We start from the raw sequence: 27,106 nt of genomic DNA, 5'->3' as shown, positions 1-27,106 counted from the left end.
CATTTTGATGCTCTTTGTGCACAATAACTTAAAAATCTTTTGCAATTTTTATTCCTCTCAGATTAGAAATAAATTCCTCTCAGATTTTTTAAATAAATCATTTTAAACCGATTTTCCTAAGTAAAAATTAGTGATTACTTGACTCATCAAAATTTGTTATATGGTTACTAGGGCACTCTGAGTAGTTGGTAGGCAGTTAATGGCCCAAATCAAAGAGTCGATTTGTCTTTTTAAATATGGTTTGGGTTTATGGGAATATTTTATATATATAAACCTAATAGCATCTCTCCTCAACAAAGCTGCACGCTTTGAGGTGTCGTTCATGTTTGCTGTATTTCTGTTTGTATGTAGTGTTTTTATACAGCAGACCTTCATGAATATGAAGCATGTTGAGAGTGTTACAGTCTGGCTCAGGGACAAACATATGTCAGAAGTCTGCAAACAGCTTGACAGCACATCCTCACAGACCAGCGTTCACGGGAGACGGCATACACGCTCACACGGAGCTGGTCCAAAGACCTGACGTGCTGACAGGTACAGACAAACCTGCAGACAGTACATGGACCACAACGGCCTGTTTGCTGCTGTAACTGAGTCACTAGAGGGGCGTTCACACTGACGCTCATTAAACCGCTGCAGGTCACAGAGCTGCTGCACTGCTGGTGTTAGTAGGCGTTCACACTGCTGTATCCGAATATTTATGGAGCATGTGAGCACAAAGTGTCTGCACTTGCATTGGAAAGGTAATATTGTTAATCTCTATCAAAATAAAAGTATGAAATATGTAAATTAATGCTTATTAAATGATATCACATAATATAACTGTTCAAAAGTTTGTGTGTATATATATTTATTCAGCAAGGACACATTAAATTGATCAAAAAGGACAGTAAAGACATTATGTAACAACTTATTTCTCATCTGAGAGTAAAAAAGAAGAAACGTGTTGTTGACTCTATAGACTACTATTCTAAAGTTTGGGATCACTAAGATATTTTTGAAATATATTAATACTTTTTATTTAGTAATGATGCATTAATTAATTGATCAAATGTGACAGGAAAAACATTTGTAATGTTGCAGAAGATCTTTCTATTCGTTACACAATCCTGAAGAATAAAATGGGTCAAAGACGAAAAAGGGTTTAAGTGTAATACTACTTTAAATTGTTGTTGTTTTTCCCCAGAAAACTGAAAAAGTTTTCTGTTTAATTTAATTGCAATTTTGTTTTTCTGAGCAAAAAATAAATATCATAAATTTTTCCCTGATTTACACCCACTAAAATGTCATTCAGTGTAACAGTCTTGTCAGGCATATTTACAACAAAAATCAATTTATGACACATCAAAAGACTAATTACTTTCACCCCAAATACTAAATAGTTGTAATTTTTACATTTTTAAAATTTGCCACTATCCTAGGTTTTGCCTATTTTGTCAGTAAGACTTTTTTTAATAACCTTAAAAGTAGACACTTTACTTACATTTAATGTGCTTTCTATGGACATAAAATCACTTTTGTAAATTTTTTTGGATGCGGACATCTTAACACCTTTGACCCAAATATATATTCAGGTTTCCACAAAAATATGAAGCAGCACAACTGTTTTTAACATTGATAATAATCAGAAATGTTTCTTGAGCAGCAAATCAGCATATTAGAATGATTTCTGAAGGATCATGTGACACTGAAGACTGGAGTAATGATGCTGAAAATTCAGTTTGATCACAAAAATAAATTACATTTTAAATTACAATAGGAAGCACATATTTGAAATTGTAAAACTATTTCACAATATTACTGTTTTTACTGTATTTTTAATGAAATAAATGCAGCCTTGGTGAGCAGAGGAGATTCGGCTCTAATTAATTCTCAAGGGAAGCAAAAATTCTGTCCTCTAGGAATGAGAGATGTTTTATTTATTTTATTAATGCTCAGCTTTAGCAATGAGGATTATGGGAATGCATTATTAAAGGCACATGAGCGAAAACGTCCTCTTTAATTCTGTGGGTCAGAATTGTTGACTTCATGGGAAAATGAGTTTGTGAAATGTGATGCTGATGTGAAGTTCCTAAGATTATGAAATACGTTAATCCCGTTTGCGTCAGTGGGTTTCTCTGTCACAGGTACATGCATCTCTCTCTCTCTCGCTCTCACTCTCAATCGTGACTCGGCTTACATCAGCATCAGTGGGTTTTCTAATCCTGCACGACCCAGTCGACTGCAGCTGAACACCAGCGAGGAGATGATGTCATAGTTTGGGGTGAAGCCCGTCTCCTCCTGATGGCATCATCAATCACGCTTCAGGGTGGATTTGACACGACGAGAGGGAAAGTTGAGGAGGAAGTGACTAGAGAGTGTGATAAAGCGAAATGGACAGACAGACGGACCTCCTGTAGAGTGTGAGAACAAATACAAGGGATTGTGCGTTAGCGTGTTGTGATGCCCAGCTGACTCTGTGTGTGTGTGTGCGCGCTCATGTTTGTGTATGTCTGAGCAGCAAAGCTGATAATAGCCCTTTTAAAAAGGCCGTAAAACACATTAAGCTCCAGCACAGTGGAGCCAGATGCTCTTCCAGGTACAGAGATGGAGCCAAGTGTGCATCAATACGTCAGGGAGAGGATGGTTGTGTACTTCTGCATGAGAGTCACTTTGCATCAACGCAACCTTTTTAATTTGCACAGTTTTTACATGTCCCTAAATGTAACGTGAACATTGATATTTGGTTGTTTTACTTGTTAGTCAGACAGTCTCTTTCTGCCAGTGTTTTTTGTATGGAATAAACAACACTCTAGGCCAAAACTGTATGTTAGACTGTTGAATCCCTAATCAATTACCAATAAGTTGTGCATGTGATGAGACCAGTGGCCTGACCCTCTTTTTCTTTTTCTTCCTCAAATTCATGACAAGCTTCACAGGCTCCATGCTGTTTTCTGCCAAAATAAAATCTCAGTTTAACATTTGAAAATGAAGGAAGAAAGGCAGCCATAAATATTAGTCTTGTAATTTTACAGTTGTACCGTCAATAAAAATTTTCTTATTATTTACTACATTTTTACATATAATTCTTAAATCTTATTTTTATTTTACTGTTGAATATTACAATTGTATTTTTTTTGTAATAACAATCAAACAAAAATAATAATAACTAATAATAAATTACTATATTTTAATTTTACATTCTTAAACAGTTTATTTATTTTGTCAAATATTACCATAGCAATATTTATTTTTTACTATTTTTTGTTGTAATAAGCTAAATTAAAGATGATGATGATAATAATAATAATAATATCATCATCATCATCATATTGATATATAACACATTTTTGCCAAATTTTATAAAATTTTATAATTTTATAAGGTTTTGTTTGTTTTTTTCCCCCCCAAATCACCATTACATTTGTTTTTCGCCAAATTATGAAGCCCTACCTGAATGGTGTACTATTTCTGGTGTATACTTTTGTGCTAATGTTTCATGAAAATTATTACCCACAACCCCTTGCTCAAGTTTAAGACTTTGATTTCCTTCAGAAAAATGGCATTAAATATGCAAGCCATACACCACAATCTTTAAGTGACAGCCATATATATATTAAAGTAGCAATTTTAACTACATGCTAAGGGGCCATTCACATAAAATGCAGTTTGAGGTAAAGACCCAGAGCAGTGGAACAAAAAATCAGCCACATTTTTTAAAGGTTTAACAACTTTTAACTTGAGGGCTGTGTTTTTATAATACTGTGTCATGTGCAAAAGGCTTGTCTAGCTCAGATTTACATAGAAAAACAATGGAAAAGCAATGCAGTGGAATACAAAAAATCATCGTGTGTGAACGGCCCCTAACATTTCAAATGCTTACAGTATTGTGCAATCCAGACGTAGAATTAAATTGTAGCAGTACTTTCTAATGTTAAGCTGCTGCTCTTTAATGCATACTCAGTCTTTTAGTGTGTGTGAATTGGGATTGAATCTAGGTTTGTCTATGCAGATGTATCCGTGAGCACTGATGTTGAGGTGCAGGTCGACTGCATTGGTGAAAGATGGGCGGGAAAGGGGCTGTTGCCATAGAAACGTGAGGGGTCAGAGTTGGGGTGCATGTTGTTTTGTTTTTGTTTTCTGGAGCAGGTCATTCCAGGGCCAGATGTCTCAATCAGGTCCTTTCCCGCCCTCGTCATTTAAAGACTCTCTCCTTCCATAGGAATTTTCATCACGTAACGCAACACAACACAACACATGCCTTCACCCCACCCACTGCGTCTTACTGTATTAATCAGAATGACAAAGCGTAAAATGGCCACGATCGATTCTCACACTCCTTTGTGAGCTGTGTTGGCACACTTTAATAGTGTTTTAATGCACCATGTCTCCATTAAAACGCTGATAATGTGGCAGCGCCGGCCCCAAGGACAGATCGCTTCCAACAGGCTGGGTGTGATGTTTAGACGCATGAGCTCGCTGGAGGCGTCTGATAATGTGTGTGGTCTCTCAGATGTTTGCATTTCGTGTTAATTTCGAGTTTGCGCAGAGGGACTCGACATCTGTGCCAAATCCGAGCGCAGTTTCTGTTCCTGCCAGAAAACCAGTGCTGTTTTGGTGTCTGTTTGGACTCAAACCAGAGCGGCTCTTTTTGCAGAGCGACGCGTTTGGGGTTCATATCTCTCAGAGGAGTCATTAAATTGTGGGCCAAGAGGTCAGAGGTCACGGGGTGAAAGGCGGACTGGAGGTTTGGTCAGTGTCGCCCTGGGTCTCCAGACGGATGAGCGCCATATAGACCAGATGAATTAGTCTTCATCACCCCCTGGTGTCTAGGCCTTTCTGAACCCCTAATTTGGAGTCATGCTTGCTTTTTGTGGGTTAAATTTTAGCATTGCTATTGGTTATTAAAAGTGGAATATTTTTGTTTTTTAAACGTAGCCTAATTATTATGTTTCAGGGACCTGATACATTTCTAGACACCAGGATAGCATGATTTGATGATGGACCTGTATTAACGCAGTCTAGTAAAAACAAACACCCTTGCAACTGCATAATATGCTAACAACCAATGAGAAAACATTTAAAACTGCATAGAAATTTTTCATTTGAAATGTCAAGTCTCATTTATTTATATAGCCCTTACAGGCTGTTTTAAAGCAGCTTCGCATTAATAAAACAGGAAAATAACAATGTAATAAAATGAATCGTTATGAAGCAGAAATATAATTTCAGCTGTAAAGCAGCTTTACAAGTGTAGTGTCATCATTCGGCTCAATTTAGTTATTTGCTGATTTCGTATAGTTCAATAAAAGTAAAATCTATTTTTTGTTCTTACTAGAGGTGTAAAAATACACAAATTTATTGCTGTTGAATCCGTACAGGAAACTGACCTTTTTTAAAAGCTTTTTGCTACAAACATTTGTGGACTGTAATTCTTTTTTTTTTAAGAAATTAATACTTTTATTGAGGAAAGATGCATTAAATTGCTCAAATGTGACATAAGACATTTGTAAAATATTTCTATTTCAAATAAATGTTGTTCTTTCTTCATGCTGTATCATGGTTTTCACAAAATAACAAAAAAATGAAGCAGAACAACTGTTTAAAGGATCATGTGACACTGAAGACTGGAGTAATGATGCTGAAAATTCAGCTTTGATCACAGGAATAAATTACATTTCAACATGTATTCAAATACAAAAATGTTCATTTAAATTGCAATAATATTTCAAAATTTTGCTGTATTTTTGATCAAATCAGTGCAGCCTTTTTGAACAAAGACTACATTCCTTCAAAAACTGTAGTGTAAATAGTTATTTTGAAGTTTTTGTTTAAATATTGTAATCATTTCTTCTCTCTTTAGTCGTTACATTTGCATTTTCAGCACATTTTTGAAGGTTAAGAATAAAATAATGTCATATTGTTGAAATTGTATTTTCTGCATGTCCCACTATTGCTTATTGAAACCGATACCTTCTCGTCTGGACTTTTACTGTTCACCTTTATCCTGGTTCTCACTGACGAGACCCTTGACCCCATGCATGATCCCTCCATATCTCTCCGTATCTCTGTTATCATCAACACAAGAGAGACACAGAGAAAGCAGGAGAAAACGGCTTTCATAAGGAACATGAGAGGAACATGCAGCATATGGCAGGCACGGCGCCCCGGGGTACAAATTACCATCTTACCCTAAGCGCTTCCCCTTCAGCAGCAGCATAAAGCATATGTAGTGCATGAGAGGAGAGTTTGGATGTCAGGACACCGTCCCATTAGAAGAGCTTTGATGTGAATCAGCACACAGGGGAATTGATTCAAAGCCTTGACATGCTCAGACCTCTTATGTTTAATGTCTCTCTCTCACTCTTTCTCTTTCTTCTCGGTGGGCGGTATGATCAAATCTTGTATTTAGTCTGTTTTATATATTAGGTAATATATTGCCTCTATTGCCTGTTTCTGGAAGTTGATGGACTCCATAAATTAATGACATCACTTAAACACTGAAACACCATCGAGATAATGATAGTTTTTATTAATATTTTGAATTAGTTTTTATTTTTTAAATGTAATTTTTTGTTAACGATTGAGTAATTTTGGTTGGCATTTTTATTTTTATATATATATATATATATATAGAATTTTTATTACAGTTTTAGTTATTCTATTTAGTATTCTATTTTTAAGTTTATTTTATACTAAACTGAAAGTAACTAAGGTTTTTTTTATGGCTTTCATTTTAGGTTTAGTTAACTATGGTTTGACCCTAGTAAAAAAGTAATATAATTAAAATACACTTATTTCATACGAAGTGTAGTTACAATCTATTAACATATTTACTGACAGATTACTTAAAGGGGTCATATGATGTGTGTGTAATGCACTGTGTTTAAGCGGTTTGAGGTTCAAAAACACATTATTTTCCACATACTGTACATTATTGTTGCTCCTCTATGCTCCGCCTTTCTGAGCTTTTTTCACAAAGCTCACCGTTCTGAGAAGTGAGGTGTGCTCTGATTGGACAGCTATCCAGTGCGTTTTGATTGGCCGAATATCTCAAGTGTGTAATGGAAATGTTACGCCCCTTACCGTATTGTGATGCCGTGTCCCGGCGTGACGAGACAAAAACAATAAAACCCACTATAAACAAGGCATTTGTTGCATTCAGTGAGGACATAATTACTGATTATGATGACTCATAAGGTCTTTTTACGCATTGCGCCGTGCCGCGTAAACATTAACATGTCTGCATTTGTGATCGTAGAAACGCCAAACAAGCACTATTCTTCACTGCTCAAAACTCGCGTTTGAATAGTCTGTAGCAAATTCTTTAAATATCTAAACATACTTACAGGCTGTGAGTCAGAAGCACCAGACTGTCCTTGCGACGTTGGAATTGCCCCACTTTATAGTGTTCACAGCCATTCATAGTGTTCACATGGTAGGCTACTCTCTTCCAGGTTCAGGAAACAGTCCTCCGTAAAATGCGCTGCACACACACTGGAACAGTGTTGTAAATATAACTTAAATACTGATTTATAGTTGTGTACTCATTTGGAAGGCCAAACGAAGTAGACATGTGGGGGCGTGTTTGAATGAACCGTTTTAGGAGGGCGTGGCAGAGTCTTAACTTTTATGAAGAATATCCCTTTAGGTTTGAGACTTTAATCTTTGCAACTTTACAGATCTTATATATGCACAAACAGCTTTGTCATTTGAGATCTCACCTGGGGATGCTGTTCTTCCTGCTTTTATATTCAAAGAAATGAAACGGTTTCATTTTCAAGAAAATGCACTTTTTCAAGAAAATGAAACCTGCATGAGAGGTTGATGACCTGTAGGTGTGGTAATTCACGGGCAGCTGCTATAGAAAGGACTTTTCTATATATCAGACAGTTATAGTGAGTCAAATTATTAAACATGGATATTCTTGCTTCACCATTTTGTTGTGTACTCATTTTGTCACTCGCTGTAGTTTTAGTAGTGTTGTGTTGAGGTGAGGTGTTGTGTGCAGTAGACACGACTGATGTAAACACTTTTCACTGTTGTCTGTGGTGGTTTTCTGGTGGATTGAAGCCTCAGTATGTCATACACATGTGTTCTAAACCAAAAACACTGGGGAAGGCTCTTTTTGATGGAGATGTTATATGATAACTGTCAATATTTTATTACATTTTAGGAACTTTCTACATTCTACTGTGTGTGTGTATATGTGTATATATATATATGTATATATGTGTGTGTGTGTGTGTATGTGTGTATATATATATATATATATATATATATATATATATATATATATATATATATATATATATATATATATATATATATATATATATATGTGTGTGTGTGTGTGTGTATATATATATATATATATATATATATATGTATATATTACAACAACTTCTGTGTTTATACATAAGTATTTATGCATAATATTAGTATTTAATTTATGGTTATTAATTGCATTGTATTCCAGTAAATTTTGTTTACTTGATTTTTATTAAAAATATTAGTATTTTGTTACTTCCGTGTAGTTATGTTGATTTTGAAAAAAATTATTTTAATTATAATTATTATAATTGTATATATTTATATAATTCTGTATTTAAATAATTGTAATTAAAACTGTAATTAAATAAATAATTAAATTTGCTTAAATAAAATTAAGTAAAATAAATATTATCAATATGTACAAATACATATGTATAAATTATCTCTAAATATTTACATAATTTCTTTATTTTCATTACTGGTATGCACTACTGTTTAAATTGACATTTAATAGAGTAAAATAAAAATGAATAGGCCTACTTTTGTATTTAAATGTTTGAATATCTTTATTCTTCTATTTTTATTACTGGAAAAAGCTATATATTTATTACAGTAATGAGATTCACCATTTAATGACAATTTAAATTAAAAAAACTTAAAAGTGCACAACTGGACGCGTTCCAGTAATGAGCATTTAGGGGTTAAATTGTGCTTAACTGTCAAATGCAAAAAATTTCCTCTATATCTTTATGCAAAAAAAAGGCCTATTTTCTTTCATTTTGTGGTGAAATGATTGAGTGTTTTAATTGTAAACTGTTTTCCAGCGTTCTATAATATTATGTTTGCTCTAGAGAGCTATTGTTACTGCCTTTGTCAGCAGACTCTTGTTAAGGTTTGAAGGCCATGGAGCGTTTGGATGGCATCCGAGTTGCATAAAAAGCGGTATATTGTCCAAACATGTTTGCTATTTAAAATAAACGGTGCTGTACTTTATACAGTCCCAGAGGTCTGTCCAGTCATTTAGAGTCAGTCAAACTTTACACAGCACATAAATCATTCGCTTTCACAGCTTTCAGCCTGGGTGCCAAGCTGCGGTCCGTCCCACCCACTGGACAATGCCACACCAGAACCAGCCGAAAGCCCGTTCACCCCTCAGTCCAGAACCATGGAGAAAGAGGGCACAAATGAACTCCCACTTCACTAAAAGATGGACCTGGACGATGCCGAAAAAAGGCTCAGAGGATGAAGCAGCCGTTTTGGGTGCTTTATCGGAGCTCAAAGGCAGTTCAGTGCCCACTCAATGCCCCTATTGTGCCCCTGTGAGAGGACAGGCCAGGTCAGGCCGGTTCTGGAAACTGACCTTACAATAGAGGGATGCACAAAGAACAGCTTGTGCAGACTGAAGCCTGAAAACCCCGGGCCAACGTGTGCTTCACAAACACACACACCAGCACGGACCCTCCAGTGGAACGTGCCATCCCTCCCTTGTGTGATTATTATTTAGTCCGTTTTGTGATTTTTTTTTTAAGTTTCTATTTCCTCTCTTTGTGATGTTGTGTTCTTATTATGACTCTTCTTTTCTCTACGTGGGTGTTTTTTTTTTTTTTTTTTTTTAACACAATGTTTCCGCCATTCTAACAGTCACACTTTTTTTGGTTGCTCATGTTTCTCTTTATTTTAGTATTGTTTAAATACTAGTATTATTTATATTGTAGTTTTTATTAATATCATGAATTTGCTTTTATTTTTTATATTTTATTCTGTTTTAATTTGTTTAAATTTGAGAAATTTTTAGATGTTTTTGTCATCGTTTATTTGTTTGTTTATTTTATTATTTTTATTATAGTTTTATTTATTAATTTTTTATTTATTTCCAGTTAGTAATTTTAGTGCTTTTATATTAAACTTACTTCAATTATTATTTTTTTACCTTTATTTTACTAGGATGTCCCATTGAGATCGATGATCTCTTTTACAAAGTTTTTTTTTTTTCTTCAAATTTTTGTTCCATTTAAGTTTTTCTCTATTTTATTTCTCTCTCAGTTTTAATATGTTCTGCTAATATATTGAAAACGTCTTTAAGCTACTGTTTCCATTTCCGCCAGATTTTCTGCACTTTCTCGTGCTGTGTTTGTGATCTTAACGTGGAGTTGTTTTGTGTTTGGCGGCAGTTGCACTGGTTAATTTAGCACTTGATCACAAGAACAGCAGAGCAGGAAGGAGACGTTTATCTCTTGTTATTTCTCACTTGTTCGTTCCCTCGCTCAGTTTCGTCTGCAGCGGATATCCTGCCGTTGGGCCAGCCAGCCTCTGCCTGCAAACAGGAAGTGACTGTGTGTGCAGTGGTGGGAGCTTCCTGTTATGACTGTTTGCTACCACACCTATGTCCAATAATGGTGTTTCTGACACAGCACCCGTATTCATTAATGCTGGAAAACATCACGGTTGCTGCTATTGCTCATACTTGGACATGACTTGGGCATTCGAACAAACCGCAGGCATTGGGTGTGGTTTGTTGAGGAAAGGTGTGCTGTTACTTTTCGAAGTGATCAGAAAGTCTAGTTGAAGTATATTGATTTCTAGTACAGTATATTGATTTATTAACTTACAAGTCACATTAATTTATATAGCTCTTTATGCAATACAGACTGTTTTAAAGCAGCTTTGTGTTAATAATACATTAAAATAACTTAATGTTGTCAGATTTGTCAGTTATGAAATGAATTCAGTTTCATTTAAAAGCAGCTTCATAGTGTCAATATTCTGCTTAATTCAATTTAAATAAGTTTGGGGTCAGTATTTTTAAAAGGATTTTTTTTTTTCATCAGGGATGCATTAAATTGTTTAAAAGTGACAGTAGAAGACATTTATAATGTTACAAAAGATTTCTGTTTCAAATAAATAGCCTACTGTTATTTTAAACTTTCTATTCATCAAAGAATCCTGAGAAATACAATATATGCCAGTTTCTACAAAAATATTGGGCAACACAACAGTTTTCAACATTGACTATAACCAGAAATGTTTCTTGAGCAGCAAATCAGCATATTAGAATGATTTCTGAAGGATCATGTGACACTGAAGACTGGAGTAATGATGCTGAAAATTCAGCTTTGATCCCAGAAATAAATTACATTTTAAAATCTATGCAAATAGAAAACACTGTATTTTTCCCAGTGTTTTTAATCAAATAAATGCAGCCTATCTTACCAACCCCAAACTTTTTAAAGGTAGTGAACAGCAAAAGTTTCCCATGGTAGTCATTTCTATAAATAACACAGATCTTAGAGGGTCGGAGTCTGCTGTAATGACACATTTGCATTTCCTCTCTTTATGTGTCATCTACTAAAATACACACTGCAGTACATCATGCTCACACCCATATACCACAAACCATTCTTTACCGAGTATCTCCACACGTTGCACTTTACTGCGCTGTACATCTGTGTTTATGGTCTTGCTTTTGGGACAGTTTCCTTTCACTTTCCCTTTGTCTTACTTTTAGACTGGAATGAGAAGAGTTGCTCTTAACTTGTCTTGACACATTGCAGCTTCAGATGCTTTAGACGACCTTTAATTAGTGCCCTGAAATCTGATTAGTTAGTTGCTCTCAGCAGGTCAGATGAGGACGTCTCAGAGAGAAGAGTGAGGACTGAAGAAGGCATTAGAAGAGTAATGTTGCAGCACAATGAGCCTAAAACTGCTGATGTTTTGCTAAAATCATGCATCCACTACTTCTACGGGCAACTTTGACCATTGCATTTTAAATAGTTCATAGCTTTTGATTGTTTTTCATTATAGCCTAATTCAGACTCACTCACTATTGCATTTTGAATTGACATAGTTTTGCTTTAATGGGTGTTATGTTTGTTACAGTTGAAGTATGTTTTTTAATTAATGTTTCTTTCTCATATTCCATTTAATGTGTAGAGATGACTAAAAGTAGAGAAATAAATTAGTATCAAATTAGCAAGTGCTCCCTGTGGATTTCTGCCAAATGAATGCTTAATGGTTTAATGTTTGAAGAAAAAGAAATGAAAACATAATTATTAGCATAGTAATTTTACCATTGTACTGTAAATTAAAAATGATTTTTTTTTTATTAAATACATTGACTTGAATTTTATAATGAAATATTGCAATATTCAATAAAATATTCATACAATATTAAAAAAATGTTTATCTAAAAAATATCTTATTTTATTAATATTTTTATGTAGTTGTAGTAGTAAGAAAAACAATACTAATAGTAATTATTGTTATTGTTGTTATTATTATTATTAATAATAATATTGTCTAGTCATATTTATATATAATTCCTCTTTTTTGCCCAATTTTGCAGCCCTAAAAACAAGCACAGCAAACCTGGAAAAAAAGGCATTTAAATCATAATTGCAGCTTTTAACTTGCAATTAATATTTTTGCATTTCTATTTGGTGACACTATACTCCCAGAAATTACACACTTCATCTTTAAAGCTTATGTGTTTCTGAGATGATATAGCATTTTCATGTGAAATCAGGAAAAAAATAGACAGGGTCATTAATGCAGTATTTTCCCATGATCCCTCGTGACAGAATACAGCTCAGCTTTGTGTAGCTGGGCCACACCTTATCAGAGCACCGTTTCAAAGCAGTGGTCCGCCTTATCTAGACCGAACAGGACGACTGTTCCGGTTGCCATGACAACCGCTCCACCAGGTGTTTATGGAGATGAAGTGCTGTGTTTGCCTGTAATTACCTGAGCTCGACTGCGGAAGTCTCGAATTGACTTGTACGCTTCAGCAGACGCGGCACACGCCTGTAGACGACAGTCATCTGGAAGCAACAATCAGCCGAGTCTGAACGCCTCCCTGGACAAAATGCATTCGTTCGCTGAGAATGTATGCAGGATGCATGCTGGGCTTGATGCTTGCATGCTTTTCATGCACCAGGTTTGACCCCTCAACTGTGCCATTAGCTGGCATTTCTGTCAGGTTTCAGACATCCAGGCCTTATTTGACAGGACGTTTCTGAATCTTTCACTTGTTTTGTCAGATTTGCCAGATTTGCCTGATTGCGTGTTTAGACTGGCTCATTTTTCCTCATGTTTACATTAGTGGCTCCTGTTTCTTTCATGTGAAATTTTTCTGTTTACCGCAGGCAGACGACTGTGGCTCACTTCTGAAGAAACAGCAGTCGTGTTGTCGATATTGTGTCAGTCTTTCTGGTGCCGTTCTTACCAGTTGTTGAGACAGCATGCACAGTACCCTTTTTTTACCCTTTGTTTCTTTATTTTGTGTTGTGGTTGTGTCTGTATTTCTCAGCAAAATATTATGAAAGTCTGCATAAGAAAAAGGATGTTTTAGAGTCAACCATTTTTGAAGTAATTGGAAACAGAAAAGAACAGTTAAGATACTATAAGCCAAGTGCAAAGCTATCATATTAATGTTTTTTTTTTGTGTGTGTTTTTTGCTGTTGATGATAATCAATATACAGCTCTGTTTATGTATTTTCTAAAAGGATTTTATTTATTTCTTGATTCATTAATTTATTTACAGTTTGTAATTTATAATTATATTTAGTTGTTTGGCCTTTGAGTTTGAAGATATTCAAAATACTTTAGTTTTGTATTTGCTCAAAGGGTTTTATTTATTTATTTATTTTAAAAATGTTTTTTTTTTTTTTTCAAGTTTCATATATTACCATATGTATGCTTTTTTTTTTTTTTTTTTTGGCCCTGAAACAAATAGTTTTGTTTTGGTTTGGTTTGTGTTTTTTGTTTTGTTTTTGGGGATGATCAAAGGACATAATCAAAAGTATTTTTCTAAATGACTAAATGAACACAACGTAGTTTAATATTTCATAATTTGTAAATATATTTTTATTTGTTTAAACGGCAGCATTTATAAATCATATTGAACAAACTTTTTGGTGCTTACCTACATCTATTTTACTAAAATCTATGAAAATGTGGTAATTTTGAACAAATCATCAATAGTTCACAGAAAGATTTTTTTTTTATTATTTTTAAAGGATTGGAAAACTAGCCCAAAGACGTAGAAAAATGACATGCAATCATTGTGATTTTCAGTGTTGCTCAAGTTTATATTGCCAACAAAATCATACTGAGTATATTGTTAATATTTTTGCACACTAAGACATTTTTTCTCTTTGACATTTTTATTCTGACTTGTTCACTTTAAGTGTGAGTGTTTGTCCAGCGGTGATGTGAGTGTTAGAAAAACACATCCAGTGATTATTTTAATACGCCGAGGGAGTCATGCAGAGGAAGGAAAATAAAAGACGTCAGCCCAGCTGATCTGTAGCGTCCTGTTGAGGGACTGAAAGAGGCCAGTCTCTGCCACACCGCCGCCCTCAGCCGAAGAGAACGGCTCCTTTCTTCTGCTTCATTCCCTGCTGCTTACACAAACACATGCCATTCTCTCATCCGCACACATTGTAGATGCCGTTGTCGTTTGGTATCTGGGAATGGGGCAGGTGGGGATGGGACACAACGAAAGCCAGTGGCTAATCGGCCTTACGTAGAGGACCATCTCTCTCCTCCATTTGCAATATGGCGGAAGAGAGAACATGTTAGGAAGTGAGGCCGCCTTGTTCGTTTCACCATATGTCAGGTGGCGTTTGTGCAGTTATGGAAGTGTAATTTCGAGCGGAGGCCTTTCACGTTCCCAGAGGAGAGTGCAAACTCCCCGCTCTTCATGCCAACAGCAAACATATGTCACAGTCGTTGGAATTTGGGTTGCTTTGTAACGTGTCGTGTGTTTGTGCTTCTGTTAATCCATGATAAATGGCGTTTGATGACAGGGTCATGAGAACACGCATATGGCCTGTTAATTGCTTTGTGTTCATGTTCGAAAACACAAAATAACAGATCACTGCACACTACAAGCAAAACAGTACAGCAGACGTTCACTTCATGAAATGTCTTGTTGACCTTGTTGTTTTCTGTTTGTTTGATTGTAAGAATTAACAATCAAATTAAGAAGTTTTTTCGCTTAATATTTATGAATGCATAACTTTTAGATTCATTCATATACAGCTTTGTATTCAGCTGAAAATGTCTCTTGGGATTCTGTAATTTTACCCAAGTTTTGGCACACTGTTATAAATATATTAGGATTTTGTATACATTAATTTGTATTTTGCATACTTCCACTACTGGATAGTAACGGAATTGGGATGTGGCGTGAGAAACCGAACACATTCAAGCATCTTACGCTGTTTTCTGTTGTTTTTATATTTTTCAGGCCCTGCAGAAGTTGGCGAGTCAGTATTTGAAGAGGGACTGGCCTGGGATCAAACCAGACGACCAGAGGACAGATTACAGGTGAATAAAAAAATCATCTTTCACAAGTTTAAGGTGAAATCATAAGGATCTTGGTGCTTAACGACTGTTGTTTCCCTATGGGTGCTTTACAGTGATAGTTTGTTTCGTGAATCTTACAACACAGCCATAACTAAGTTTCAGAGTTGTCTAGTGATTAATTTCATTGTGATTTTACTGTCGAAAATAGAAATGTCAAATGTCAATGTTTTTTTCCTTCTAAATCAACATCTTAAAGGCTATAAATGAAAATTTGTTATCATTTACTTACCCTCGTGTTGTTCCAAACCTGTATGATTTTTTTTATACTGCTGAACTAAAGAATCTTGGTAACCAAACAGTTGCTGGTAGCCATTGACTTTTATAGTATATAAAAACAAACAAACAATGGAACTCTTTTGGAAGAAAGAAATTCATACAGGTTTGTAACAACTTGCATGTAACGGTGAGGAAATAACAAAATTTTCATATTTGGGTGAACTATACCTTTAAGAGAAATTGTGCTAAAAATGGCCAAATCTTATGACTACTGTAGTTTTATTTTTTGATTGACGATTGATGCTTTGCATGGTAATGAAAATTTGGATAGCTGTTTGAAATGAACTACATGAGTTAAATCAAATGGCCACTTCACTACATTGACATTGAGCCAATCTATCCAGTGTTTTTTTTTTTTTTAAATATATGCTTTTCCTTTTTTTTTTTTTCTTTCATTTAGACCACTATAATAACGCAACAAGTAGGAAATGTTTACTTTACCTTGAGTAAGTTCATTATGATCATAACTGACCATGTGTGAAGCAAACTTCCAGTTTAGAAGGACAACCTGTGAATAAATAGCCATCTGATTGCAGTCCAAGTTTTGTTTGCGAAGGAACTGTGCTAATGTTTTTTTTTTTGTTTTTTTACTGTACATGTAATCAGAAACTGTCTAATTGTTTGCATGGGAATAGCACTCCATAAATAGTGTTTGCAATCAGTAACCATGTTTTTCCTGCTGCAGGAATGTGTATGGAGTGTGGCGGGCTTATCTTGAAGGCACCGTGCAGGTGACCCAGTCTCGACTCAACGTCTGCGAGAACTACAAGAACGAGATTTCTGACCCCGCCAAAACTTTACGCCTCTACAAAGAACAGCAGCTGAAAAAGGTACCAACCTCGGTCCTCGATCCTGTGCCCCGATCCTTCATGTGATTCTCTAACATCCCCTCTCTCTTTCTCTGCTGTCCCATGACGGCCGCCCGCAGTGCATTGAGCAGCTGGGTCGGATCCAGGCAGAGCTCCAGGATTCAGTAAAGGATCTGGCCAAGTCCAAAAAGAAATACTTTGAGCTGGAGCAGATGGCCCAGGCTGTGCGGGAAAAGGCCGACATTGAGTCCAAGTAAGTGTGTCTGGTATTGCAGGTGCAAACGGTCCCAGAGGTGCCTGGATCAGAAACACACACTTCACAAGTGCTTTTTCCATTAATTGAGTTCCATTAATTAATGAATAACCACGACACTCTCAGAAAAAAATTATGTACGAAGCTGTCACTGGGGCGGTATGATACATGATAAATGATACATATTAGTACTTTAAAGGTGCATCTTAATACTTTAAAAGTGCATATTAGTACCTTTTGAAAAGTCAAGTTACGCCTTATCAGTTTATGCATTCCCTGGGAATCAAACCCATGACCTTGGTGCTCTGCTGGAATGCTCTGCTGAAATGCCTTTCCCATCAAAATGTGCATATCTGAGAATTGTAATTTTATTATTTTTCAGTAGAACTTGAAACATTTTACGTAACATTGGGAATCGAACCCATGACCATGGCATTGTAAGCACTGTTCTCTACCGTTTGAGCTTTTTGAACCTTTTCCATTAAAATGTGCATATCTTGGCATTGCAATTACATTTTCAGTAGAGCTTAAATCCTTTTTACATTTCCATTTGTGTATTTGCTAAACACTTTTATGCAAAGCAACATGCATTGCATTAAAGTATGCTTCATCTGTTCATACGTTCCCTGGGAATTAAATCTATGACTATGGGATTGCTTGAACCATGTTCTACTGTTTGAGCTACAGGAATGCCTTGCGTATAAAAATGTGCATATTTTGGTATTGTATTTTATTTATTTATTTTAAGTAAAGCTTGAATTATTTTGCATATATTTACATATTTACATTACATTGGGAATCGAACCCATGATTTTTTTTTTTTTTAAGTGTGCATATCAGTAGAGCGTAAATCCTTTTACTTGTATTTAAATGTATGCATTTGGCACACTTTTATGCGGAGCGACTTACATTATATACAAGGTACGCTTTATCAGTTCATGCAATCCCTGGGAATAAAACCCATGACCTTGGCATTGCTAGCACCATGCTCTACTCTCAACGTGCTCTAAACGTGCCTTACTGTTTGAGCTACAGGAATGCCTTTTCTATAAAAAATATTTAGCCTATACCTTGGTACTCTAATTTCATTTTTCAATAGAGCATAAATCCTTTTACATTTATTTACATTTACATTAGTGTATTTGGCTGGCACTATCATGCAAAGCGACATACATTGCATTCAAGGTACGCTTTATCAGTTTATGCATTCCCTGGGAATCAAACCCATGACCTTGGCATTGCTAGCACCATGTTCTACTCTTTGAAAAATGTGCATATTTTGGTACTGTAATTTTAAAATGTTATTGCGCTGAGCAGTTTTCCACCTTATCAAAGACATTAGGCTCAGAATTACAAACTCAAAGCATTAAAAGTGCCAAAGAATATAAAAGATGTGGCGTTGTGTTGAGATGCCTTCATTAAATATGCATTTCTGTGGCTGATACTTAAGCCCCCTGTAGGGAATACCCCACTCTGTTCAAAGCAATTTATTAGCCCGATGCAGAATTTGTTAAACGCACTCAACCATCTCTCTCCCATCTTCAAGGGCCATTTGTACCCACACTACAATTGCCATTTCAAAGCCTCTGCCAAAACCAGATTAGACAGAGAGGTGAAAGACGAGTCCAGTGGCATGGTGTTGTGAGCTCCTCGCTCAGTTCTTCTATTGATTTTGGCTATCGATGTTGTGCTGCTTAGCATGGCTGGCAGTAAAGCTGAATTAGAATCAGTTATTGTTCTCAGCGGTAGAAGGAAGACGGGACAGAATCTGTCTTGTGTTCTTAATTTCATGCAAACTTGATGAATCAAATTGTATCGGACCCCAAAACAACTCTGATCTCTAATGAATACGGCTCTGTCATGTAGACATAATCTCTGAATCCAGATGTAAATCTGACATTAACACAGAAAGTTACATTTTGATGGTTTGTGCAATTTGTCCATCCTTTTATGACTTTGGCATTCGAATTTGAACATAGATGGCTATGAAAAAACTTCTTTGAATGAGAGCCACAGTGGAAGGCAGTGATATTTTAATATTATTGTACTATTATAGTATTTATTAATATTTTGAATTAGCAATTATTTTAGTATTTTCAGTTTTCATTTTAATTGTAGTTTTAGTAATGTTGTTATGTGTTTGTCATTTTTATACAGTACATTTTTGTATGCGTGTGTATGTATATATATATTAGTGCGGTCAAACAATTAATCGCATCCAAAATAAAAGTTTTTGTTTACATAATAAATGTATGTGTACTGTGTATATTTATGTATATATGAATACACACGCATAAAGTATATATTTTTAAAATATTTACATGTTTATACATTTATATACTCATGTTCTTATATTTTATATTATATATAAAAATATTTAATATATAAACAACATATTTTTCTTAAATATATACATGCATGTGTTTGTATTTATATATACATAATAAATATACACAGTATACAAACATGTTATGTAAACAAACTTTTATTTCGAATGCTATATATATATATATATATATATATATATATATATATATATATATATATATATATATATATATATATATATATATATATATATATTATAATTTATATAATATGAAAAACAAGAACTAAATAAAATAAAAAATTAAATAAAATAAAAATTATTTTGATTTCAGTTCTTATTTTTCATTTTAGTACTTCAATTTCATTTTTTAATGATGTCAAAAGATGTGGAATATAGTGCATAAGCCATAATTAACTTTAAATGTTTTTTCTCCATTTATGGAGCTTCTGATCTATGTTCTCTATGAAATTTCATTGTATTGTTAAGAGCAGTGTGCACATTGTTCAAAATATCTCCTGTTATGTTTCAGAAAGTCATACAGGTTTGAAATAAGATGAGAGTGAATAAATGATTCTTTTTTTTGGCTGAACTGTTCCTTTAAGAGAAGAAGTCATCTCAGCAAGATTCATGCCAGCTTTATAAAGCCTCTTCCTTCCTTTCACAGGTTGCAGGAGTGATCCACTCTAGTTTGATGTATAATGTCTGTTTCCTCCTCGACACAAATCTGGGATTGTTTTGATCTGGGCTTTCATTTATCCTGCCTGTTCCTTCCGCCAGGTCTGATATATGTGTGATTTATAATACCTGCTCTGTGTTCTCTCAGGTCGAAGCTGGGTCTGTTCCAGTCCCGGATAAGTTTACAGAAGGCCAGTGTGAAGGTAAACACCACTGTCTGTCTGTCTGATTATTATACAGTGTTGGAATGACCTTGACCATGTGTAAATTATGACAAACTTGTAATTTATAGATGTACTGTCCCTTTAAATGGATGTTCCAGAGTCTTGTGTTTTGCACTTCTTGAAGTTTTGGACCTTATGTGTGTGTTTCAGTTGAAAGCAAAGAGGAGCGATTGTAACTCCAAAGCGACCCACGCGAGGAACGAATATCTTCTCACATTGGCGGCCGCCAACGCACATCACGACCGCTACTATCAGACCGACCTGGTCAACTGCATCAAGGTGAGCACCATGATATCTAGTCAGCGATGCAGTGTTGTTTTAGTATTTATATGCTATCATAGTGTTTATTTTTTATAATATTTTATTAATCATTTGATCTTAATTTTGTTACATGCTTTTGTCATTTTTAATATTTTTTTTTTTTTTATTATTTCTATTTTTTTTTTTTTTTCAGTTTTAGTTTTACTAATTTTAGTACTTCAACTTAAATATATTTATTTAAGTTTAAGTTTAGATTTTTCATCTAATATTTATATTTGATATTATTTCAGTTTTATTTCAACACCAAAAATAGATTTTAATAGTTTTAGTTAATAACAACACTGCTGCGATGACCTCTGAACCTAGCATCATAAATGCATGAAAGCCCTTCATTTAAAAAACTTGCGTTAATGTTGTCTAAATTGTCCTTTTAAGGACTTTTATGGTGGTTGAACTTTAACAGTGCTTGACTTAATTTTACAGAATATTAAATTTCATGATTTCTGATTTGTTGGTTATGTATTTACATGAGTCATGTGTGTTGGCATGAATCTAGTACAGTGGGTCAGACAATGATGTAATCTATGGGCAGATCAAACTATGTACTTCCTGTGTAGATTTCCTCACAGGAAAAAGCTCCTTTGCAGAGAGAAATAGCTGCATGCTTTCTTTCTCTGCTCTTTTACTGGATAAGAGCGGTCTAGTCTTATGTCACTAAGTGTGTTTGCATTCATTAAGTTGTAAAAACTACTTGACCACCTGGTGTTGGCATTTGTGTTTGTGTTTTAAAAACTGAGAAAAGTGATTAAATCTCCTCAGGTATTTGTAATAAGCTGACTTGTGGTAGTTATTGTGTATCATGTTGTGCATGTAAACACACTGGCTGACTGGAGACGGTATTACGGTGTCTTTCTTGTGCAGATGTTAAATGCTTGTAATGGCCGATTACGTAACTGAATGTTTGGTGTTTGTGGTCCAGCATATCTGGCTGTGCGTGTAATAGACAGAAGTTGGCTAGAACATTGAAGCACGTCTGGTATGTGTCCACAGTGCATCCACGCTCATGGGACTTTATCGCAGCTCAGAGAACAAGGGTGGGATTGCATTAACCATACATTAATTAACCATAATTTAGACTAAATCAAAGATTTATTGATATTGGTTTATTTTAATTTGAGCTGTGTTGCACCACTTAATTTTAAACACAGATGAACAAATCAAGTTTAAAACGAGTTATTTTGACTGCCATGATTGATTCGTTATTGTAATTAAACAGCAATTGTGTTTCAATTCCATTTCCTTTTAACCTGTAAGTTTAAAGTTAATCCATAACTGAGATTTAAATCAGAGTTTTAAAGTAAACTTGTAAATTAAAACCAGGATCAAACTGATGGCTTAAATGTAAGTCTGCTTATTTTTAAACAAAGTTTAAATGTTGGTACAACAGAATTATTAGATAAACCTTGATTTAATCTTAATCTGTATCTGGTGCTACTCACGAAACTTCTACCTTTACTTAATGACAACAATGTGAAATGGCATTCACAGACCGTTTTATTTCTAAATACAAATATAGTCCAGGAACAAATGCTTTGTTAGTGACCATCAGGGTTATTATAGTTAACTAAACTAAAACCGTAAAAAAAATCATTTCTCATCTTGGAAATAATATAAAAGTTAACTGAAATAAAATAAAATATATATTAAGTATAATAAGTGTGTGTGTGTGTATTATTTTTATATATAATTATTTGTTCAGCTAGTTGGCAACATTTCTCATTTTCTCATTTAGTTTAACTCGATGTACTAAAATGACAAAAATTAAAACTGAAATGAAAATAGTTATATAGATATAGACATATACAAAAAATCTAGTTAAAAATGACAAACACACAACAAATTACTAAAATCTTAACTTTAAAATATAAAAATAAAAACTAATTCAAAATATGAAAAAAAAAAAAAACTCTTATAGTATCTTGATGAGCTGTGAAAATACAAGTCCATTTTGCATTGGATGGATGGATAAAACATTTAGTTTAATATAATGAAATATTTATGATTTATATTTTTGTCAGAATGCACACCTCCATTAATAGAGCCAGATGGTGTAGTTTAGAGTACACAAGCAGGTGTTAACAGAGCTGTGCTTAACCAACCAAACCATGACCTTTTAGTGATGTCAGCCAAAAAGGAAATTCCTTTCAGAGGTGGAGCAGGTTATTACACTTCGATGAAAGAGATGAAGACAATTGTTTTCCCCCTTTTGAATAATGTGCACTGAATCATTCACAGTAAAACCAGAAGCATCTATTAGGACTGTAAATAGGGTGAGATTAACAAATCTCATGTACGGTCTGAGCATTGAGCCCGTTTGCAAAGACATTGTTATCCAATTATTCAGGCCTTGAAATATGACGAGTGTCCGCTGATGCTGTGCAGTCGGGTCAGTGGATGTATGTGCCAGTATAAATCTATGCTTCATCTCCACAGACTGACAGCCGCTCCACTCATGGCCTTATTTAGTGAAAAAACCCTCTCGAATTCTTCAACATCTTTCTTAATCTTGGACCTTTGGGAACAGATATCTGGGAGAATGTGCTGGCCAAACAACCGCCACATCCCCAAAGATACGCATCACCCTTTAGGCAAACTTTTCGAAATCTGACATCAGAGTACATGCTTCTCAAATTAGAAATTAGAAGCTTTATATTAAATGTTTTTCAGAAGTTTTTAAAAGACTTAAAAAGACACATGGCATCATGGGTGATGGAGAATTGAAACAGATGAACAAAACTAAATTGATACACTTTTAAAGGTGACAAAGCGAAACACCTTACACCCCCCTTAACCATGATGAAAGTCACTCTTATAAAAGTCACATGTATTTTGCAGCAACAAATACAAGACACCATTAATCAATACATAATTATATAATAATAATAATAAGTCATTTTTTCATCAATTACTATGGTGTATTAGTATCTGCTTGCATTTACATTTGTTCATTTGACAGATGCTTTTATCCAAAGCACAATTAAGCAGCTTTATTTGTTTTTTTGTTTGGAAAATTAATTTAGTAAGATGTCATTAGAAAGATTTACATTTGAAAATGTAATTTATATAGGTTTTATAGATTTTCTATATGAAGACTTTTTGTTATTTTACTATGTTTTAATGTATCACTGATATACTGTTGTAGTTTTTTATTAATATTTGGACTTTTCAATATTTTCTTTTTCATTTTAGTTACAGTTCTAGTAATTCTGTTTGTTTTTATTTTTTTTATGTTTTTGTCATTTTTCAGTTTTTGCTATGTCAATATAGGTTTTAAATTTTTATTTCAGTTTTAGGTGTTTTAGTACATCAGGTTTTTTATTTTATTTTAGTTAAAATTTATTTGTAGTTTTTAGTTTTAGTTAACTATAATAATCCTGGCCTTTTGTTTTTTAGTTTGTATCAGATTGTTGATCTGTTTAAATCTTTCTCTTTTATTTCTGCACTTTTACTCCTGATCAGACCAGACGAGCATTTAAGCTGCATTTTTCCGCTTGATCTGGTCTCATACGTGTCATAACGCAACTATTAGCTTTGTTTCTCCACTGCGTTTAGAGCCGAACTCCTAGTCTCCTCCTGTTCTTACTGGAGGACATCATCTGTGTTCCACCCGCTTCTTTTCTGACCGTGAGCCATATGAATGCGATATGAATGCAGTCTGAATGAGAGCGAGAATCTGGTTTAAATTATTGATAGATGGAGAATCTGCGCTTCAGGCTTCACCAGCTGCCGAACGACCGGTCCACCACAACCTTTCTCCTCATCTCCCATTGGCTGAGCCGTAACCTTGGTTACAGTCAATATTCTGTAGCTCTATATCTATGACTTGATTATAAATGAGAATAGTCTCATCAGTCATATTTCCAGATATATTCTTAGATATATATTCCATTGCTGTCAGGGCGGATTTAAGGACTTCTTTTTCCCCGTCTTCTCCAATTTTTCTTTTCCTTGCACATTTTTTCCCTCATCATAAGTGTTTCCAGGTTCATTTCGCCATGTGTCTGTGGCAGTTGCTCTGTAGCGCCCCCTACTTTATAAGCCTCAATTTGGTGGTCCACATATATATCAGGTTAATTTACAAGTTAAGCTCATAGACTAAGTTGCATAATGTCAGTCGCCTTAGAAAATCATTTTGCTTGTTCCTCAGAGTAATGCACTTCCAATGGAAGTCAATGGGACCTGCATTCAGCTCTTAAATATAGCGTTTTAAAACTTTATTACAGTGTTCTATGCCATGTAGTTTCATTGTGCACTTTTTTTTTTTTTTACAAAGAAAGCACATTGAAGAAAAAACTGATTCAGAAATATTTTTGTGAAACCCGAAACTTTTGTTTTGAGCTTGATGCACATTTCCATAAAAAATCTTGAATCATTTCTTTAAACTGAACACAATTTCAAACTTTCTAAATTGCATGATGTGTTTCAACACTTTTTTTTTTTGCAAAGAAACCCTGATTTCACATTGCATCATCATCCTGTTTTGAGTAAGTCGCTCTTATAGTCCTTATTTTGACTTAAATGTTTAACGGCACCTCAGAACAAGAAAGGGGGTTTTCTGCTTTCAAGATTGGCTGTGGGTTTTCCCCGCAGTTTGTCATTGTTGTATTGTTTTGTACTTGTAGATGTGAGGAAAGAGGTGAAAGCAGCTTTATGTCAGATGTGTGTGTGTGTGTGTTTTGCGTGTATTCTTAACTCTTATTCCTGTTTTTGTGTGTGAACCAGCCGACATCTACAAACACCACCAGCATTGTGTCACACTTCTGCTTTTTTTTTTTATAGAAAGTTGACATTTACTGAACTCTGAACAAATGTGGCCTCCCTAGAAACACCATGTCTGCTGAAAGCTTAAAGGATATGTTTCTTGAGCAGCAAATCAGCATATTAGAATGATTTCTGAAGGATCATGATGCTGAAAATTCAGTTTGTATCGCAGAAATAAATTACATTTTAAAATATATTCAAATAGAAAACAGTTATTTGAAATTGTAATAATATTTCACATTATTACTGTTTTACTGTTATGTTTAATTAAATAAATGCAGCCTTGGTGAGCATAAGAGACTTCAGAAATATCAAAACATCTTACAGTCTTTTGAATGATAGAGTGTAATGTTGAATATTAACTTGCGTTATAAATAACTATAATGTTTTGATTTAATTTAATTTAGGTTGAAGATTTTTTTTCCCTTTCAATCCTCACAATATAGACTTGGTATAAAAAAAATGTATAAAAATAACTTGCATATTCATTTTGATAGCCTCTATTTATAGTCAGCAGACGGCTGTTGCTAAATGTGCACCACAGGTTCATATAGACTCAGAGAAATCTTCCCGTGTGTGTGTTTGTGGTGAGGGGTTCATTAATTCCCTGCAGGAGGCATTGGGGTGTAAAGTGAAGCATTTATTATGCAGCAGAAGTGTTTGTTCAGCTGATGAGTGTGTTTACTTTGTCTTTTCCTGTGTTGTGTGTGTATGCGTGTGTTCCCGTCTTGTCCGGGTGTGCTCATAACCACGGGCCACGTGAATTATAGTTTTTCACACATGGAGACACATTTGGGTGTGTTTTCAGAGAGTTTGTGAATGCACAGCCTTGACAAAACAAGCAAGCTTAAAGGAATAGCTCACCCAAAAAAATTGGGGACAGAATTGTAGCATTACATGACTTGCTCACCAATGGATGCTCTGCAGTGAATGGGTGCCGTCAGAATCCAAACAGCTGATAAAAACATCACAATAATTCACAAGTAATCAACACCACTCCAGTCCATCAATCTTGAGAAGCCAAAAGCTGCATGTTTGTTATAAATGACTAAATATTGCTTTCTCCATTGAAAAAGTCATTTGGTCTGAATCAGGAGAGAAATCTGCACAGATCAAGCACCGTTTACAAGCCAAAACAGTTCTAAACAAATTTGTCTGTGTGGATTTGTCTCATTTTGATGTGAGAGGGCAGCAGAAGTTGGACTTTTCTCTGGCGGAAGTGTGATTTATAGAATTTGTATTTTAGCAACACCTTAAAAACATGCAGCTTTTCACTTCACAAGATGTTAATTGATGTACTGGAGTGGTGTGGATTATTGTGATGTTTTTATCAGTTGTTTGGACTCTCATTCTGACGGCACCCATTCACTGCAGAGGATCCATTGGTGAGCAAGTGATAAAATGCTACATTTCTCCAAATCTGATGAAGAAACAAACTCATCTACATATTGCATGAGGGTGTGTAATATTCTTTTTTGGCTGAAATATTCCTTTAAAATCTCTTGCAACTTTGAAAGGCTAGAAAAGCACAGCAAGCTGGTCCCGTTGCTCTCTGTCCACGGGTGTTATGGAGTTTGAGTGTGGTGGGTGGAGGTAGACATGATCCTATCAGAAGGAAGCACAGCCTCTCTTTCTCCATCTCTCTCACGCATACGACACTCGAGTGCTTCCTGACAGCGGCGGCACCTGCTGTAACCCGACGGAGCGGCTCGCGGTCGGGTCCGTGTCATTTCCAGCTCACTCGTACCAATCAAAGTCCCTGTTTCCAAAATACATTCCCTCCCAGTGCTGCTGAACATGGAGGGAGCGGGAGAGAGAGAGAGAGAGAGAGAGAGAG

At 34.9% G+C, this 27,106-nt stretch overlaps 1 protein-coding gene across 3 annotated transcripts in view; it reads left to right on the top strand.

Moving 5' to 3' along the window:
* LOC131524160 (F-BAR and double SH3 domains protein 2) overlaps positions 1–27,106 on the top strand; it is an 82,526-nt gene that overhangs the window by 30,401 nt on the left and 25,019 nt on the right. For all 3 annotated transcript variants that reach the window (XM_058750957.1, XM_058750955.1, XM_058750958.1), the window contains exons 4-8: positions 15,503–15,582; positions 16,583–16,727; positions 16,826–16,959; positions 20,112–20,166; positions 20,338–20,466. In XM_058750957.1, the coding sequence (XP_058606940.1) occupies positions 15,503–15,582; positions 16,583–16,727; positions 16,826–16,959; positions 20,112–20,166; positions 20,338–20,466 (543 nt within the window). The remainder of the gene's footprint in view (positions 1–15,502; positions 15,583–16,582; positions 16,728–16,825; positions 16,960–20,111; positions 20,167–20,337; positions 20,467–27,106) is intronic.

Source organism: Onychostoma macrolepis, chromosome 18, assembly GCF_012432095.1.
Source record: "Onychostoma macrolepis isolate SWU-2019 chromosome 18, ASM1243209v1, whole genome shotgun sequence".
NCBI lineage: Eukaryota > Metazoa > Chordata > Actinopteri > Cypriniformes > Cyprinidae > Onychostoma > Onychostoma macrolepis.
Note: the sequence above shows the minus strand (reverse complement) of the source record. Positions and strands in the feature narration are given on the sequence as shown.